This window comes from Pseudochaenichthys georgianus, chromosome 8 (genome assembly GCF_902827115.2).
Source record: "Pseudochaenichthys georgianus chromosome 8, fPseGeo1.2, whole genome shotgun sequence".
In the NCBI taxonomy this organism is placed as follows: Eukaryota; Metazoa; Chordata; class Actinopteri; order Perciformes; family Channichthyidae; genus Pseudochaenichthys; species Pseudochaenichthys georgianus.
Window position 1 is genome coordinate 7,603,187 of NC_047510.2, and position 20,460 is coordinate 7,623,646.

General features: G+C 41.3%; 1 protein-coding gene across 1 annotated transcript; it reads left to right on the top strand.

Moving 5' to 3' along the window:
* The first annotated feature begins 1,035 nt into the window (after positions 1 to 1,035).
* On the top strand, positions 1,036 to 19,846 carry tsen54 (TSEN54 tRNA splicing endonuclease subunit). The gene is made up of 12 exons (XM_034088322.2): positions 1,036 to 1,156; positions 2,113 to 2,271; positions 2,802 to 2,865; positions 2,955 to 3,038; positions 3,130 to 3,228; positions 3,309 to 3,361; positions 5,260 to 5,367; positions 6,869 to 7,331; positions 7,837 to 7,975; positions 8,107 to 8,167; positions 10,951 to 11,064; positions 19,563 to 19,846. Exons 1-12 carry the CDS (start codon positions 1,101 to 1,103, stop codon positions 19,711 to 19,713), a joined length of 1,551 nt encoding a protein of 516 aa, XP_033944213.1. The 5' UTR covers positions 1,036 to 1,100; the 3' UTR covers positions 19,714 to 19,846.
* Positions 19,847 to 20,460: the final 614 nt, after the last annotated feature.

The window sequence follows — 20,460 nt, forward strand, 5'->3', positions numbered from 1 at the left end:
CGAAAAAAACAAAACAAAACACATATTTCTTGGGGGTGCTTTGGTAATCCTGGGGGGTGCTTTAGCACCCCCTAGCTCCCCCCTGGCGCCGCCCCTGCTTGAACCTCAGCAAAAAGGCATTATAAGCATTAAACTTGCTGTCTGCAATGCGTGTCACGCTCGTGCACACAAGTCCGGATCCGGACCTTGGTCCGGAGTTTGAGAAGCCCTGTTCTAAAAGTTTCCACGACACATGGCAACTGATTAACTGTACAATTAACATAAACAGTGAATGCCAGAACTGCAGGAATTTTGTGTCGAACAAGCATTTTCTTTCCAGTTCTACTTTACTACATTCTGAAAGCAAATTGCTGAACTTTTGACTTTTGAAAACATGAATGCATCACTATTATATTCCAGTGATATGATATATATTATTCTGCATAAGTACTTTTAGTTTTGCATTTTATATTACTACTTTTACTCAAGCAAAACGTGTAGCCTTATTCTGGTATCACTGGTCCTCTTTATTTCTCCAAACGTATGTGTGATTTCTTTCGATTATTGTTTTTAAATTGTTTTTAAATTTATTTATTTATAGAAGGACCATGCATACAAAAACATTAATCTCAGCAAAGAGAAGAGATGCAATATGCCAGATTATAGCTAATAGCTCATTTCCATCTGTGGTCCTCAGATTCATAACAATCAATAAACAAATAATAACATTGCATGATCTCTATCAGTCAAACAATTTAAAAACCTGATTTAAGTACAGCTCAATAAATTAATACATAGTACACTTGAAATACACTTACATGATCTCGGTCACTCAAATAATTACAAAGTCTGATTTAAATTCAGGTTACGAACATAATACTTAGTACACTTCTAATACACTTCAATAAAATATCTAAAATATAGTATGACAATACAGTTCAAATTAAATAAAGTCAGATTACAGTGTAATTAATGTTGGCATGACTGGTTGCTTAATATCATTTTTTTTGCACCATAGAAAAACGAGTTAAAATCAGTACAGGTTTTAATTACTGAATCCAACGGGCGTTAGGACCAGGTGACCATCACTAGCAGCGGGCTGTTGGCTGTTACTGGTAAACATGGCCGACCAAAACAAGACAGACACTGACTCAAAGTTTTACAATGAAGTATTAAGGTATGTTATTATCGGTAATGCGAAATAGTACTGAATTTGTAGGCGGTTGAGTAATAACTTTCGTAATATTTAGTCAAATTGTTATTTTGTCATAGTTTATTGTAAGGGCTTAAGAGTTGCCCCGTTCACATGGTCATACGTTATGTTAACTGTCAGTTAGCTAGGTTGTGGTTCCGGGGAAACCTTAGTTGACGTGACTTTTAAAAACCCGTAAAGCGATACATTAGTGTAGAGGTGGCGAAACATCATAGCCTACCATATAATATTTCATGAATCATTATTGTTAGTCTCTCAGTCAGACAGAGGAACTACTCTCCTCCATCGTAAAAGTTCTAATACAACAATGTCTATAAATTACCTTTTAAATGACACAACATCACTGATATACTCAATTCCTCTGTGCTAACTTGCCCGTATCAGTTAACATTATAATAAATGTATCTTATGTGGCACACTATTTTGACTAAATTAATTCATTTTATATACATATTTTTAAATACAAATAATTTCAGTTTTTTTCAAAAGCTTCCATAATGTGACCCACTCTGTTTTTTATTAAATTATTGATGAAAATACAGAAGTTTCTTTATTGAAAACCCGTAAATATTTTTAATAGCTTCCATATCATGTGATCAATGAACTCCAAATTAATGCAGAATTGTATTACTACACTGAAAAAAGTAGAACTATTTTTTTGTAGGACATAAATATTTCTTTTTATGATATATGAATATTGTTAAGAAAATTCTGAGGTTTATTTTTTGAAAATCACATGACATACATGACCATATCTTCCATGACATGATTCTAAATAAATGCAGCATTGTGATAATAACCCATATAAGTCTGACACATCACTTTTAATGGATTGTATTGCTTCTTCTCTCTTGCCTTTATCTATTGATAGACAAATCAAAATGCCAGAACGTGAACGTGTTTTTTTTTTTTTATTCCAGTCCATCTGAACTGTTTGCAGCCCGGTCCAGGAGTCACAAGATCCCGGTGAGAGGACAGAAAGACTTCTTCCCTGATGACTCAGACGAGCAAAGACAGCGGCTTGAGCAGAGTCTCAATGAGCACTGGAGCCTCATATCCGAGGAGCGAGTGGAGAAACTGTGAGTAGGCATGGCATCCGTTCAACAAACCAGTAGTATCACCGACAAAATCTGCTGTCATTGATTGATTGTGAAAAACATATCAAACATAAAATAATAAAATTTGACTGTGGTTTCAGCTCTATAAAAAGTAACTAGTGTAGTTTTTCTTGGTAGAAATACTAGAAGAGAGAAGCTCTCTATGTGTCCAGTGTGACATTTGTAATCTTCTTATTTCCTCCTACTGGCAAAAAAAATAATGTTAAGTAATTTGGCAATTGCCTTTTTGCCTTGAAAAATGATTGAAAGTGCTCTTCATTTGAGCTTATTTCCTGCATCAACTCAAAATCCAATGAAAAAAAATCCTATTGCGTTTTGACTTGGCAACAAGGGGGATTTTAACTTCTAGGTTATAAATGAGGTCATCCCTGGTGGCAAGAAAATCACTTTCTTTTTAAAATATTTTACTATATACTTTGCCAAAATTGTAAAGTATGTGGGTTGAGCTTCAGATGCTGCATTGAAAATAATTGTTTGACATTTTAATATAGGGGAAACCTAGTGAAGGCCACATGGATTCCAAGTGAGAACATCGTGGAGCTTCAGTCTCCAGCTGTGAGTATTCCTCAGTGTACAAAACAATATACTCACACCCCGTTACATTTTATTTTGACTGAGTCTGAAAACACTTGTTTTTTACATAGGGGAAGTTTTGGCAGACGATGGGATTTTCTGCTGGCGGCAAGCAGTTTCTCTTCCCTGAAGAGGCTCTCTACCTGATGGAGTGTGTGAGTGGCAGTTATATTTCTCCAATCCCCCTACCCTATTGTGATCTGTAAAATATGGATAACTGATTACTTTGAGTGACTGTGTGAACAGGGGAACGTGCAGGTGTTCTACCAGGAGCTGCCACTGTCCATTCAGGACGGGTATGAGAAATTTCTGTACTCAAGCACATTGAGGCTCCAGGAATATCAGGTAAGAGAAAACATCCCGACAGATATTCTGAAGGAGGCCTGAACTGCGTCTAACAAAGTTTTTTTTTTTATATCTCTTAGGTGTTTGGGCATTTGAAGAGGCTTGGCTATTTGGTGCACAGGTTCCATCCCAGGTAACTGAATCCTCATTGACACAGGAAGGGGAAAATGTATGCCATTTGTCAATCCTTTGCAAACCAAATTTGTTAAGATATTGAAATAACTTTTTATATTTGTTTACAGTAACATGTATCCCACTATGTGAAGCCAAACTGCTACAAGCTATTTTATTTCATGTATTTCCTTTTACCTTTCCATCTCTGGTTGTATAAAGTTTGTTATATGCTTTTTATTAACTGCTGTCGCGGCTTCTTTCCTACTTCTTAGATGCGTTTCAAACAGACTTGCGGTTAATCATTAGATGCGTTTCAAACAGACTTGCGGTTAATCAAAATACAATTATTTCGTCACACATTCCACAATAAAAATAGGCCTTTAAGATAGTTGCCAACAAAACAGGCAAAAAATTAAAGATAAACAAACTATATAATGTTGTACGAAGTGTAACGCTTTAAACTGTGTTTCAATGGCGTCTTCCACACAGGTTCCGATATCTGTATCTTAAATGCTGGTGCCGTGTGTATTGTAGTCTTTTATAGCCCCTTGACTACACAAGTCACGAATAGGTGACAATATTAATTGATTTTGTCACAAAAAAAGTAAACTGGCTCTGACAATTGTTCTAAGCGACAATGTCTTTGGTACAAGATATTCTAACTAATTTGATTGAAAAGGATTATTCCTGACTTTTAAAATGTATTAATCTACCACATTTTTCTCGTTGCTTTCACTTCTATTTGTATTGCCTGTGCATATAATACCAATACAAATATAAATAAAGTCAGGCTTTGAAAAATAAGATGGTTGGTTGGTCAGTCACGTTTGTGCCGACAAAAGAAAAGGAAATCATTATATCAACCCATATTTAAAACTTTCAGAACACTTATTTGTTATGTATTCTAGTATAGAACTGAGGGTTAGGCTAGGGTTCTTTTTCAGAAACAAGTCCTGTTTCTCGCTTGAGGCCAGGAAAAGGCTAGTCACTGTGACCTTTTTACCTGTGCTGGACTATGGGGATCTGATATATATGAATGCACCTGCCAATTGCCTGGTCAAGTTAGATGCTGCGTATCACAGTGCACTGAGATTTGTGACAAACTGTAAAGCATTAACCCATCACTGTACCCTGTATGCAAGGGCTGGTTTGCTTTCACTAACTGTACGGAGGCTCAGTCACTGGTACATTTTTATATACAAAGCCATGTTAGGGAAACTTCCATCTTATATCTGCTCCCTGATCTCACGGAGAATTGTAAGTGGCTACTGCCTGAGATCGAATGCTGTGGTTTTATTAAATGTGCCAACTGCTAGGACTGTCTTAGGGAAGACAGCATTTAGATGCGCAGCTCCTCTGTCTTGGAATAGTATGCAAATTAAATGGAAACTGAACAATCTGGTGCCACTAAATGTTTTTAAAGCTCGGTTGGATGCTACTCAATCGGAAACTATTGGTACCTGTTTATGTGGATAATTTTGTAAATGATGCTGTATGATGTCCTTTTGTTGTTCTATTTATGTTTTTATGTTTCATGTGGAACTACTTGAGCAGGTCTCCCTTGGAAAAGAGATCAATGATCTCAATGGGATTTTATCTGTATAAATAAAGGTTTGAAATGAAATGAATAGAATATAGTATAGTATATACTGAGTTTGCCTTAATGTTCACAAATGTCGAGTGGCAAACAACTGTAAATGTACTTACACAACAAGAACAAAGTTACTACACAATTAGATAAAAACAGGAAATATCACAAAAAACACAAGATGAAAACAGATAAAAAACAAAGAAAATCGGCTTAAACAGTCTTCATTACTCTATTGTCTTATCATGTCCAAATCATTTAGTGACAGACATGATGTTAGCTGTAAATGTCCAGGATTTGACATTGTGTGTGTGTGTGGCTTTTTACAGTTCTGAGACATCGTCCTATGCGAAGCAGCTGAACCTTCCTCAGTCACGTGACAGAGCAGGGAAACAGCTGAAGAGAAAGCGCAGCGCCAGCCCCACCGCAACATCCAGGTATCGCTTCACAATATTTATCGTTTTTTTATCATCACTGAACTTGGGATATTGCACCCATGGAGGAAAACTGCACTTCAAAATATAACTATAGCTCTAGTCTCTGTTGTGTTTAATTCAACGTTTGATGTATTCTACCAAATAATTTTGGAAATAACTGAAATTAATTTCTTTAATTCAACTAGCAATTTGTTGTAATTTAGCATTTTGTCTTTTAACCTCTTTCCTTCTCTAATCTTGCGCTAGTGCGGATTGATATGACTACACATAGTCCCTTGATCCTCCTTAGCAACAGTCTATTCTCGTTAGCAACAGACTGTTAGTGAAAATGATCAACCTCTTGAATGTCCAAATTGACCAACCAGAATCGAGCATTCAACCAAGCCATGTAATAATGTCATAATATTGTTTTTGTGATATTGAAAAAAGTCAGTTTAAACAGAATACCAATAGAGCAAAGTTTGAATCATAATTATTTGTTTTCATTGGTGTCTTTTTTTTTTTCCGAGTTCAATTCGTCCAATAAAAGAAGTAAACATTTCTATATATTTGTTATAATCAACATACAATTTTATTTGCATTTGTAATTGTATTTTTTTTTAAACTGAAAGTAGCAGAAGGGCCGAACTAAGGCTGCAGCCACACAGAGACGATATGGGTTGTATCTGTTACAGTTCTCTATCATATAGACGGTTCGGCCACACGAGGCCGACAGGGAAACGATAACGGGTCCTAAGGTGGGTAGATCTGCAGACGCAACGCTCCGTGATTACGCCATATACAATCATTTCCTGATAACGAAAATACTGACGGGCTGTCAGGAGAGGGGGAGGAAAAGAGAGACTCCGTATATTATTCTTATATTATTATATAGAGTTTGTTTTAAAGCTCAATAAATAACAAAGAAGACCTTTGACCGGCGCCTTTATCATTTTGTCCGGAAGATTTAAACTTTAACGGACATGTTGACCAGCGAAAAAACTAATTGTAACGGAAACTCTGCCGCACGGTTCCCTCGTCCATTGAAAAAGGCGGAGAGGTGGGTGTTCATCTGCTGGTGGACTACCGGGGAGATTTACAGCAAGAGCACACGCTTGCCTTGGGGAGAGAGAAAAAGAGCCAGAGCCCTGACCCCTTCCTCTCCCCACCTCTGCTGCTAAATCCACCGCGGAGAATAAACAGAAGGGCAACCATTGCAACCATGTATGCTCGTGAAGTCTTCTTTGCTACTTTTGGTATATCTTTTGGCGGGAGTACAGCGCCACTTACAGGCCCGGCATATGTACTACAGCGTCTCCAGCGGGTCGAGCGGTCTCGTGTGGACGGACACGTTTCTGGTGCTGATTGCGTGTGAACGGAAGACTTTTTTGATATCGAATTTGGTTAGTTTTCGTTACCGTCTTCGTGTGGCTAGGGTCTAAGTGTGCTTTAATAGTTATTCAAGTAATATCGTTAATTCCAATTTTAACAAAGCTATGGCATATTTTTTTTAATGCTGCAGTCACACTGAAGCACAAGAAGAATCTACAGCTGACAGAATGGAGGAGGATACATGCGGCCAAGAAGGTCAGGAGGATAAAAAACTTCCAGAGTCCCACCTGACTATTTCTCCAGAAACTTCAAGCACCCAGACCGCCACTGCAAGTCCAGGAAACAAGGGTGGGGTGAGGACCTGGTGGATGCTGGATGATGTCGGGGAGCGATCTGATCACCAGCCCGCCTCTGCTGCCTCACGCTGGGACTTCAGCTCCATCTCCTTCCCTGACCTGGGCTCCAGCAGGGAGTGCCTCTCCAGCTGCCTGGTATCACCTGACCCCTCTCTGCTCCCTGGGGCTCTGGCAGTGGGGGTCTGTGACGTCGACCCCTGGAGGACCAGGATCAACCTGCGGGATGTCAAGATGTCCTCGAAGGAGCAGATGAGAGAAGAGGAGAAGCGAAGGCATCGCTCGGACAAGGACAGAGAGGTTTGTAGTTAGACAGCGTTCCGGATTGTTAAAAGTCTTAAGTTAAATGAAATTATTACATATCATTGCAATAAACCATAAAGAAACAAACTCAGAACAATAGGAAAAGTGCAGAATTATTCGCCATATTTATCAAAAAGTAAGTGGGTATGCAAGCAAAGCAGCTCTTTTCACCCTCTGTCTGAAACTAGGTTAGCTGGCCGGCTATAGCCTATCACGTATACTACAGTTACATTTTGTTGGTATGCTAGCCAATGCTAGCACATGTTACATGGTGATGTCTCTATGTTGTTGAAGAAAAGTGGGGGGGAGAGAAACTTTGGGATTTTAGCCTTTACCAGACCATTTACATGCACAAAAACCTATATAACACTACAGGAAGGGGAAAAGCATAATACGGCCTCTTTAATCTGTATGAACCTCTATGTAACATGATTTTGAAATGCAACTGTTCAACACAAATTGAGTTGGAATCTTCATTTGGAAAATTAATATGTTCCTTTAGGTCAGGCGCTGCAGTAACTGGGCGGAGTATCGGCAGCTGATGGAGAGGCGGCAGGGGAGGAGGAGTAAAGGCCGAGCGACACACCTGTGGGATGGGGAGGTCACTCCTTTACATGACCCGAGACAACCAATTCCCACTGGTGAGATCACATGGATCTAGTCTATAAATGAATTCCGAAAGAAACCCACAAATTGATCATTTGTATGTCGAATACTCACCCCATATTACCTTGAATTCTTGATGTAAACTTTGTTTTTTTTTCTCTTTCAGGGGAGCTGCTAGATAAAATCAGTGTGATTAAATCTACACATTTGCTTGAGGGAGCGTCCAGGTAGGCATTGTTTCCCTTTCCTGTTATCACACTGATAGTGAACATTATTTTCCTTATCTAATGAGGAGCGAATAAACTGGAAAACAGACCTGCCATAATAAAAACTAAATTACTCAAAGAAGACAAATTATGCTTTTCTTCAGGTTCATATTAGTATTTAGTGTCTCTACTGGGACATCTCTCCATGCTTTAATGTTCAAAAAGGTCTTTGTTTTTCTCATACTGTGTCTTTTATGTAAACTAGTTTACATTCAGCTGAGACTTACTGACAAAAATGTGCTGCTAGGGTACTCACACATACAAAGCCGTGGCAGCACATCACCCCATCCTCATCCACCTCCACTGGCTGCCGGTCAAGTCCTGCATCACCTACAAAGTTCTCCTCCTCACCTACAAGTCCCTCCATGCCCATGCCCCCAGTACTTATCGGACATCCTTCGCCCACATGCCCCACCCCGCAACCTGCGGTCTTCAGACTCTGGCCTGCTTACCACCCCCCGCACCAACCTGCAAAGCTTCGGGGACAGAGCCTTCAGTGTGGCAGCCCCAGGGGCGGACTGGGACTAAAAATCTGCCCGGGTCTCTCGACCAGCCCACTTCGGTACCACTAGTAAATACCGCTAGTAAATTGCCAACGGGGGGGTGCTAGTGACTTATCCGACAGGCCCACATCGTCCGACCGGCCCACTTCAGTACCGACCAGGGTTTCCGCTAGGATTTTTTCTCGCCGGTCAAATGTCCGGGCAGAATTCATTTTACCGGACTAATTTGAAACTTACCGGTCATATTTCAATAATAATAATAATAGTTGTGTAGCAGAGTTTCCGTTAGCATGTAAGTACCGGACTATGAGCAGATATGCTTCAGTTTAAAACTCAGTTCACGGGGCTCATTTTTATATTGCTTCAGTTTATAATCGTAACAGATCAAAAAATTCAGATTCATTTTTCAATAAATGATTCCACAAACAACAAACAACATAATTATTACATTCAAACAAACTACTTGTAGTAGATAACGTACATTATTCAGAAGTTTACATCAACTTTGAATAATAACACGGGAGAAACGGATCCTCTCTTTTCCCCTCTCTCTCTCCTGACAGCACGTCAGTTTCTCATGCAGCTCCTGCAGCGCGCTAAACAGAGGGCGGGGCTTCAGGTGATCCTGCAGAGCTGCGTGTCTCGGTCAGACTCAGCAGATGATCTGATCTCTCTCTCGCGTCCGGTTACACTTCACTCGCGTTTATGTCCATATGGATCAGATCCAGCTCTCCTGATCGGCCTTTATAGAGAGCACCGATCAAACTATTAAGAGTGAATATCGGCCGATAATGACCGGCGGCCGATCGATCGGAGCCTCCCTAATTATTACCAGACATTTTGACCGTCAGGTTTTGAATTTACCGGTTTTTTATAAATTTTACCAGCTAAAAACCGGTAATTACCGGCTAACGGAAACCCTGGTACCGACCCATCGGGATTCTTCCCGAACGTCCCGATGGCCAGTCCCACCCTCTGGAACACTCTCCCTGCGGAGATCCGCAACATCTCCGCGCTTGACGCCTTCAAAAGGGCCCTCAAGTCCCATCTGTCTGCCAAGGCCTTCGGCCCCTAATCTATTTGTTGTTTTTAGGGATGCTCCAATCGCCAATTTTGGGGCCGGAATCAGTATCGGCCGATACCGATCGCCGATCCGATCGAGTGGGCGGGACCTATGGGGATCTTACATTTAAAGTGATGTGAAGTACATTATTCAAGTTTACATTAACTTTGGATAATAACACGGGAGAAATTAGCGGAAGCGCTCTCTTTTCCTCTCTCTCTCTCACTCACTCTCTCTCTTGACAACCTGTCAGTATCTTATGCAGCTCACTGATCCAGTAACGACTGAACCGACCGTGAAGAATAAATATATTTATAACTAGTTTAGCTTGTTCCAGAGGTAGATAAAATAGCTAAGTGTGTTAGGTCTACCTCCGCTCACCGGTCCGTCACAGCGGGTGGAGCTGCAGGATTTCTGCTCACACATGTTGCATACCGCTATTTTATTGTCATTTTCGGACACCTTAAAATACTGCCAGACCGGTGAAGCCATTTCGGCGAGCTTGTTTTGCCGCGCACAGAGAAAAGTGTCATGTATTTTACCACATCATTTTACGTCATATGATCGGCTCTCGCGATCGCCATTTTTAGAGAGCACCGATCGATCGGCAGAGAGTGAGTATCGGTCGATATCGATAACCCTATAACACTTTTTTTTCACAAAAGTGCTACACAAACCAAAACCCTGTTTCCATGTAATAAGTAACACTTATTATTTCATATATTTAAAAAAAATATGATTGTAGGCCTAATTGTCCGTATTGGTTTTCAATCATTTTTCATGACAGTAAAAAAAGATGTTGAGTTCTGTTCTATGTGGTATTTAAAATGCAGAAACCCTTAGTAAGTAAACCCTAATGACCTACCTGCTGTGTGTACACATGGAGCAAACATTTAGTGCAGATTGGCATTCGATTAGTGACTTTATTGTTCATTGGGGTCAGAAAACATTCACCTGAGAAAGATAAAGGGATTGGACTTGATGTACCTTCAACTCCTCTCTATGCTATCATAAATAATGGTTTACAAACACATAAAGACAGAGAGACAAAGGAGCGAGACGCTGCGGCTCCTGCGTTTGTCACCGGCCTTGTAGTGCTCTTGAAATATGATGTTTCTGTATTGTTCTGTGATGAAGAGGGCATAATTCAGGCGCTGACTTTGTGTTTGTCCGCTCAGGTTACAAGCATCAGACGAGTGGAGGATTAGTTTCAATGTTTATCAGCCTGACACGGTGGCTGACTTCAAGAAGAGCAACCCGGGGAAACCTTACACACGGATGTGTGTGTGCAGGTAAGCAATCACAACAACTGCTCGTGTTTACACAAGATGGGCTGACAGGAAACAACAGACCTGTGACTCAAATTAAATAAGTTGTATAGGGCTGAAGATATAGGCCCTTTTGTGTCCTAAAGCTCAGTCACAATATCTGACATCAACACCAACAGTGATTTCAACCTCCTACCTCCTCCTACCATTCTCCATGTTTAATACCACGGTTAGAAAAAAAAGTCCAATAAACATACTTTATTTCAATTGCATGTTGTTTGTTGTTAGGAAGTGTAGCAGGTCGTATTACCTTTCTGATATCTATTTTACAAAACAATAGGTTACGTATTGTAACCCTAGCCCTATAAGCTGAGGCGGAGCCCTCTACTGGACTCTATGGGTACTACTCTCATCAATGATACGAGAGCGTTCACACACTGAAGTTGTATAAACGTAGCCGGCCAATCTGGGCGAGCCTACCTAAATGCGTGCGCAGGCCCGCAGTATATACGCCTCCTGACTGTCATCCTACACCAGGGGTATTCAACTAAAATTCAACGAGGTCCAGTTAGAGAAAATCTCCCCATGCAAAGGTCCGGAACATCAAAATGTCTAACTTGCTTCATGAATTAGTGTGATATATATTGAAGTAGCCTGTAGCTTTATCAACGTCTGCATGTAATCAACAACTGACTGCCAATCAAATAAAGAAAGTACAATTCAAAAACAACAATAGTTATTGTCTATTAACATTTGTGACGGGGTTCTATTGTCCGTATGAAAACACTGGCCTAGTCGGTTGGGTTAAGCTCCAAAACTTTAATAACAGCAGCAAAAAATAAAATAACGACCAAGCACAACTTAAACAAAATAAATAAATGTCCAAACCAAACCATCCATCACTCAGAGTAAACATGCTCTGGTGTTGCCTTCTCTGCAACTCTCTCCCGAACATATCCCAGCTGTTGCCTTCATTGCAACATTCTTCCGAGTCATCCTCCAGGACCAAAACCGTCCATTTTGAACCCATAGCCCTTCCCACAGGCTTACCGTCAACAGGTGACGCAATTACCTCAAACCACATTGTCAACATAAAAAGATCCGACCCAAACATAAACAGGTTAACCACCTCTTAACAAATTAACAAACGCACAATAAATAATAAATTGCATGGTTCCTTTTTAGGCAGAGAGCAGGAAATGTTTGGTGTGTGTGTGTGGTGTGTGTGTCGGCTGTCAGTGGCGGAGACAGTCAATCATGTGATCCGCTCCGTCATAACATTGAACTATACAGATATACAGTAAATACTGTGGATATGTTTAATGTTCCTCTCGGGCTGCATTTAAAAATAAAATAGAGAAAATAAATTAAATAACTTTTGAAAATGTGTGCATCTTAAAAGTGCTTAATTTTAGATAAATAAAATAAAGTGTAGCAGCAGCTTGAGTGTCCCTTTTTCTTTGTTAACCGTTTCACATCATGACTTAACAGTTTCAGACGATTATAGAACAATATCAGTCTTTTCACATCATAACAATTGAACAGTTTTAAAGTTTCTCTTTCTTTCCCTCTTATATTGCAATCCCTCACTCACTTTGTTTAAATTCAGTGCGAGAAATGAGCTCGAGCTTGTCCTGCCAGGAGTTTGTAAATCTGGGCTGAAATGGAGTCAGGGCCATTCTCACACACATGCAGGTGCTCATTGGTTACAGTGATGCAAACACAGGTATGGTGAAAAAAGAGAGAACTATTCGAAGCAGAAAAAAAACAGCGTAATATACCATCTGACAAAGGCCTGTGCTATAATGCTTCAATTAACTGGCTATTCTTTATAATATACTCAGATCAATAGGAGACAGAGATGTTAAGTTATACATCAAGGGTTTTTATTATTATTTACAGCAGGGGTGGGGAACCTTTTTCCTTTAAATTTTTACAACATCCTCCGAGGGCCGTACAAATGATTGAACTCAACCTCTGCTTAAAAAAAACTAAAATCACAGCCCATTCATTTGGCCTTTCTTTCATGCTGTGCAAAGAAAAAGCAACCTCTTAATCCAGATATCGTACCATGACTCACGTATGCATGCATGTGCACGGCGTGGCAAACGAAAACTCTTCGGTAAAAGTGGACCTAAAACAGAACCTTGGGGAACACCATTTGCAATGTTCAACCACTCAGAAGACAGCCCATCAAAATGAACACATTGGGACCTTTCAGAGAGGTAGTTTACAAACCACCCCACTGCATGGCTGGACATGCCTATACTGGCTAGGCTCTGCTTTAAAATGTGATGATCGACGGTGTCAAACGCTTTTGAAAGGTCAATAAATAGAGCTGCACAACTCTGCTTATTAACTAAAATACTCGCCACATCATTCACCACTTTCATTGTGGCAGTGATGGTGCTGTGTTTCTTTCTGAATCCTGACTGATGTTTAGACAGGATGTCATTTGTACATAAAAACACCTTTACCTGTTCACTCACTAGGCGTTCAAGAACCTTAGCCAGAACTGACAACTTAGAGATTGGCCTATAGTTATTTAATAAGGTGGCCTCCCCTCCTTTTAGCAAAGGCAGGACATACGCTGACTTCCACAATTTTGGAATTGTGTTTGAGCTGAGGGAGAGGTTAAAAAGAGAAGTAAGAGGTGGAGCAATACAATCTGCAGCTATCTTTAAAAAGAAAGGTTCTACGTTGTCCGGGCCAGCCGGTTTCTTAGAATCTAACTTGGTTAAAGCTTCACGAACAACATCAACAGTAAAAGGGGTAAAACTAAAAGGGTTTTCCAACACACATTTTTCAGAGTCACATACTGTAGTGTTCACAGAAGCAGAGTTAGTGACAGAATCAAATAGAGAACCACAGGACACAAAATGCTCATTAAAGCAATTTAACATAGTAGCCCTGTCCGATATAGTGCCAGATGCTGTGGTAAGGCACGGAGGTAGCTCATTACGGATATCGCCGGTGGATAACGATTTAATGGCTTTCCAAAATGTTCCAGGATTATTCAGATTCTTTGTGGTTACTGACAGATAGTACTTTGATTTAGCACTTTTGATATGTGAAGTGAAGCTATTTCTTAGCTGCCTAAAATGCAGCCATTCTACCTCTGAGCCTGATTTCCTAGCCTTTGCCCAGTCCTTGTTTCTCTCATGAAAGAGACTGGACAGATTAGCAGAAAACCAGGGATTGTCTCGTCACTTTACTCTAAATTTACGCAGGGGTGCATGTCTATCAATGATCTCCATAAAACCAAGATAAAAATAAGACCATGCGGTTTCAACATCAGCACACAGATCGATTTTACCCCAATCAAAATCAAACAGATCATGGAGTAAACCCTGCTCCACAAAATGTTTCTTGTCTCTCTTAATGATAATGTGAGGTTTAACCTTTTGGACCTTAGTGTCCCTAATTGTGGCTACAACACAGTGATCGCTCAGATCATTTGCAAATACTCCCACAGATGAATATTTATGGGGAACATTAGTTAAAATGAGATCAATTAGGGAGGATTTATTAGGGGACTTAATATTTGGGCGAGTAGGACTGTCAACAATCTAAGTAACATTTAAAGAGATACAAAGGTTTTTAAAATCCTCTGACACTGCAGTTAACCAGTCCCAGTTACAATCTCCAAGTAGCACTATTTCCTTGTAGTCTAGTTGTGATAAAAGATTTGCTAGTGAAGACAAGGAGTCTTTGACAGCTGAGGGGGGTCTGTAGCAGCCCACCACCATGACCTGTTGACCCTTTGCCACTTCTATATTTATGGCTAAAAATTCAAATTGCTTACTGATCGATTTGGAAACTAATGTGGTTACACTGAACTTATTCTTAACATAAATGGCAACGCCACCACCTTTATTAGGCCGGTCGGTACGATACACATTAAAACCATTTAAGGCAATGTCAGAGGCCAAAATAGATTTGTTCAGCCATGTTTCTGATAAAACAATGACGTCAGCGTCAGTCGAGCTCGCCCAGATACGGACAAAATCTAGTTTACCTAACAGACTGCGCACATTCAAGTGGGTGAAACCCAACCCAGACCTAGCTTTAAAATCAGCAGGAGTAGCGATCTGACTACTACTACTGGGCGGACCAGGGTTAGGTTGTACATTTCCTGACAGTAATAACAACAAAAAAAACAGGCATCTTTTTCTCTTAAACGACACACATACATTGTCATCTAATTTAGAAACACCGGAAAAGTCTGCGAGAGTGTGATTTGAGCTTAAGAAGCAGTCCTGAAGAACCATCATCGCAGGAAAACAAAAAAGACAAACATATTTTGTCGAGCAGATTGTCTGTGACAAGGCAACCGGTAATTGTTTGAGCAACACATCCGAACCTTTGCAGGGGATGCCCACTGCAGGTGGCAGAACCTGAATCCAGTAGACTTCTCAGAATGACTAGAGATCTTCTCATAGTCCAAAACAGTTAACAGGCACAGCAGAATCCCGATATGGGCCATTTTCCCAGACCAGCACACAGTATCCGCGATGTTCCTGGAGCAAAATCAGCACAGCAGCAAAGGACAGGCGAAAACAGCAGCGTAGAAGCGCTCCGGTCCCTCCGTGGTATCCCCGGGGTGAAAGCAGGCCTCTGCAACAGCAGAACCAGGACAGGTGGAAAGCAGGCCCCAGCGGTAGTAAAATCCTCCTCCCCACAGCAGCACACGCCCGGTGGAAGCAGGCCAAGCCCGAAGCGTGGATCCACTCCGTCTCTCCGCGACGACTCCGGGGTAAAAACCTCTCCAGTACAGCCGTATTCTACAGGTGGGAGCAGGCCTCCGTAGATCGCAGATCGCAGGCAGCAACAGGTGGAGCCGCTCCGTCTCTTCGCAATGAGCAGGCCTCCGTAAATCGCAGATCGCATGCAGCAACAGGTGGAGCCGCTCCGTCTCTTCGCTCCGTCTCGGAGGAAAAACACCTCAGTACAGCCGTACTCGACAGGTGGGAGTAGGCCTCCGCAGATCGCAGACAACTAAAACTACTACTTGTATAAGCAGGGATGGCTAAAAGTTTGTAAGCAAGAGAGCTAGATGCTAACAGATGCTAGATGCTAACAGATGCCAGATGCTAACAGGTAAGTGCGAGCCTGTAGAAATTGCAACTGCCTCCAATGACAGCGTAGGAGCGCAGCATATAAGCATAAGCAGGGGTAAAGTGATATTTGTACAGGTGGTGTGTGGACCTCACATAGGGGGTCCTCACCTCCTCTAGGGGGATCCGGGGGCAAACTCCCCCGGAAGATTTATTTTTAAATATTGAAGATAATTAATCTGGTGCACTTTGAGAGCAAAATGAAGAGATCTATGGATACCTCTCTCAACACCCATATTAAACAGAACTGTTAACATATTTACTTTTTCTTTATGTATATTTTACAAATCACCCTTTTAAACGTTATTCTTTTTTTACTGTCATATAGTATTTCATACCTGTTTTTCATTTATTCTCTTATTTTTGTATAACTATAATTATCATATAAACGTGTGCCTCGGAAATAATTGTTTACATTAATGGTGACCAAAACATTTGAGACCCACTGAGATAACTTTGACTAAAGTTAACTAACTAAACACTGAGAGTCCTTTAGCTCACTGAGAAGTCAAGGCAAGCAGCAAAGCTGTTTTCAATGATGGCACCTTCTGGGAGGAGAGCTCCAGAGGCTCAAATGGTTCTGTGACCAAAGCCTCGAGCACCAACGGCAGATCCCCTTGCGGGGTGGAGACATGCACCACTGGGCGCTGTCTCCTGACCCCCTGCAAAAAACGCGCCATTAGCGTTTGACTAAAGGCTGACCTGCTGCCAAATCCCTCATGGCAGGACGAGATGGCTGCATCATACACTTTAACTGTGGAATGAGCAAGCCCCCAGTCCACCAGTATCTGTAAATAGGACAGAATAGAGCTGGCCCACCATCATCTTTGTCACCTCCGCATACCACGGCGCTGAGCGGTGACCTGGGGCCACCAGGATGACTGACAATCGTTCTCGTCTCACCCTCTCCAGGAGAGGGAGAATGAGACGCAGCGGTGGAAAGGCGTAGAGCAGCTTTCTCAGCCATGGCTCGTGTGCAAACGCGTCCACCCCCAAGGTGGATTTTCCTGCCGAGCCAGGGAAAACCATAGGGTACAGTGGCTGTTGCGCCGGTTGGCGAACAGATCCACCTCCGCTCTCCCGAACTGGGCCCAGATCTGCTTCACCACCTCCGGGTGAAGCATCCATTCGTCTGGCAGGGGCCAGCCTCTCGACATGAGGTTGGCCCCCCCTGTTCTCCCGCCCCGGGATGTGGAGGGCCTTCAGAGACAACACATGTGGCAATGTGTTGATTCAGGCTGCGAAGATCCAGAATGGGTCTGAATTCTCCTGTCTTCTTGGGAACCAGAAAGTACATGGAGTAAAGCCTCTTTTCTCTGTCCTGAGAGTGCACAACAGACACAGCCTGTTTTGCAACAGGGCCTGATTCTCTGTTGAAAGGAAACCTATCTCCTCCTGGGATGATAGATTTGTGGGGGAAACTTCTGAAGCAATTGGAGTCGGGACTCAGAGAGACACGAGGAGAGCTGGAGCTTTGATGGCAAACACTGATGGTTTATTTGGAGCTTCGGCCGGAGAATTCACAAGACATGTCACGGGCCACGAGTAGAGATGCCACACGGTAGAGATGCCACAATCAATTCTGAAGAACTCTTCTGTAGTTCCAGGTTTTAACTAGTTCGGAGTGTAATAATCAACATTCTTTATCAGCGAGACTAAACAAATATGGACCCTGAATCCAACTAGAGCTGTCGTCCATAGAAAAGAATGTGCGCCAGGGAACCTACGTTCCTAAAAAGAAGGGCTTCTAGATGTCCCTGAACAATAAACTATCTCATGTCAGCTTGTGCTCGGTCATAATCTGGCAACAACAATGCGCCCAAGCTGCCCCTCCTAAAGAGAGATAGCAGCAATACCCAAGGCCATAGAACTATGCCAAGAGAAAACGATGAACTGGGTCAAAGTTTGAATACCTAAGCAAATTATTCCCTAACAAATGGCACCTTGCGGCCATATCCTGGTCCCCCAAACACTCGAAGCAGAGGTGGTGGGGATCGGCGCCCGCTATTAAGCCAGAGCACGAAGGACAGGCCCGGGTCCCTAGAAGTGGCGACTCCCTGAAGGTATGATAACTTCTTTCTTCTTCTTTCAAAGTTTTACTTTTCTCTGTCAGGTGTTGTCCTGCTCGCTGAAGAGAAAAGGATGACAGTCAGGAGGCGTAGCCGCCTTATATACTGTGGGCCTGCGTGCACATTCAGGTAGGCTCGCCCCGATTGGCCGGCTACGTTTATACAACTTCAGTGTGTGAACGCTTGCGTATCATTGATGAGAGAGTAGTACCCATAGAGTCCAGTAGAGGGGGCGCAGCCTGTGTGAAATAGAACATTACAAAACATCTTCTTTGAAAAAGTGAATTTTTTTCAAGTTTCTCTCTAAAAACATACTTTTACAAGGCTACAATTGAACACATCATGATTTTTCAATTTATCTTTTTTAATTTTTTAATACAAATGTTTCCTTAATGAATATGAACACATTATTGTGGCAGTAATCTTAAACAAAGTGCCGCGAGGGACTAAACAAGAGAAAAAACACTGGACGCGCAAAAACTCAGTCTTTCCAACACTGTATGCATTTGAACTTTTATTTCCAAAGCAAAAATGCAATAATCCATATACGTATATCCTTGTATGCGTGCATGCGTGCGGTCAACAAAAATTGTCCTTCTCTAGCTCACTCCCCCATCTATTACAAAGTGCGCAGGTAAAAGCAACCGGATATAAGCACAAACGTCACCACACAAATCCAATGACATGCCCACCACCTATAGTGACTCAAAAAACATGTATCGTAACAAACACAGAAATGGCTTCATATGTGGCTCCTACACACATCATATAAAAGTGAATAGCACCTTGATACATAAGGGATAATGTGCAGCTGGGATCGTGATCACCCTGTCGGTATTATTTTTTCATTAATGAATTACATACTAAATAAACAAATGCCTTGATGATTTTATAGATTTTTTAAATGATCACATTGCTTCCTGCTTCTGTTTCACTGAGTACCAATGGCTTCTTCTGCTGTTCCCATTAGTGTTTATTCATGAATCCAAAGTTTAGTGCTCTACATAAATATCAAATGAATAGTTTATCTGTAATCAACCTCTGGAATGTCCAAATGGACCAATCAGATCAAGCATTCAACTAAGGTGTGTAATAATGACTGCTAACAGCTTACTGCTAACATTAACTAGCTGTACTTTTGCTATTTTAAATCAGATGTTTGTTGTTTGCAATGTATCAATTATACTAGGAGACTTTGATCTTTACCAAGTGAGTATCTAAATCATCATTTATGGAAACAGAGAATAAGAGAAAGCTGTGTAAGCTGTATTTGGATATAGTACGTCGGCCTGTGTCTTTAACAAAATCATTTGAGTCTCTAATTGTTGTGTCTCAGCTTCGACGGCCCTGTGCCTGATCTGCGAGCCATCAAGCAGCTGGCCTTCCAGAGTGGAGACGTCCTGGTGGTGTTTGCTGTGGTGGACTACGGAGACATCTCCTTCTACACCTTCAAAGACTTCCAGCTGCCCACTGACGTGCTCCCCTGAGTTATCACTGCTCTTTAACATCACTGTAAAATAGAGCAACACACACAAATTCATCTGCATTAGCTGGACATGCAAGGAAAATGAATTCAATTGTTGATTTTTACCGACGAAAATATAAAGCTTGAAAGAGTTATTTTTGTGTCTGGCTAGTCATTTCAGATTCTCTGTTCTATTCCAAAAATACCTCCATGTGGAATTTGTTACACATTCTTTTGGTTTTTCACTTCTGTTAAAGAGAACTTCGGGGATGACGTTTTTTTTTAGACCGACCCGGAAATTAGCATTGCCAGGGCTCCCTCTACAAATGTGGTGGAAATTCTTATATTATCTAGTCAAAGAGATGTCTTTCTGGTACTTTAATCTTTTGCAAAAGAGGCAAACAACATGAAGAGCAATGTCTCCACAGCCGAGTGCCACTACTCAAACTGAAGAGAGAGCTTTTATACAGTTACAATGACTACATGCTTAGTCATGATGAGATAACTGAGCCATGACTATCAGAGTACAATAGACCAATGACCAGATCACTAATGACCCCCTGTGTGGTCACACCTTCCTGAGTGCTGAGATCTACTGTCTCTTGACATGTAAGGCTGACAGAATTGTATTATTTACATGTTAAATAACATCATAGCATTCAATTGTCTGATAATCATAATTCCCATTACATAGCAATGGGATTTTCCCTTTGGTTTTCGGAATATTGCAGAAAATAAACTTTGTGGCCAGCACAGGTTTATGATACTT

Excerpts from the sequence above, each read along its gene's own strand:
- tsen54 (XM_034088322.2), top strand. The coding sequence starts at position 1,101 with ATGGCCGACCAAAACAAGACAGACACTGACTCAAAGTTTTACAATGAA. Across the intron at positions 1,157-2,112 it reads TTTTACAATGAAGTATTAAG|TCCATCTGAACTGTTTGCAG; the intron begins GTATGTTATTAT and ends TTTTTATTCCAG. Across the intron at positions 3,229-3,308 it reads TGAGGCTCCAGGAATATCAG|GTGTTTGGGCATTTGAAGAG; the intron begins GTAAGAGAAAAC and ends TATATCTCTTAG.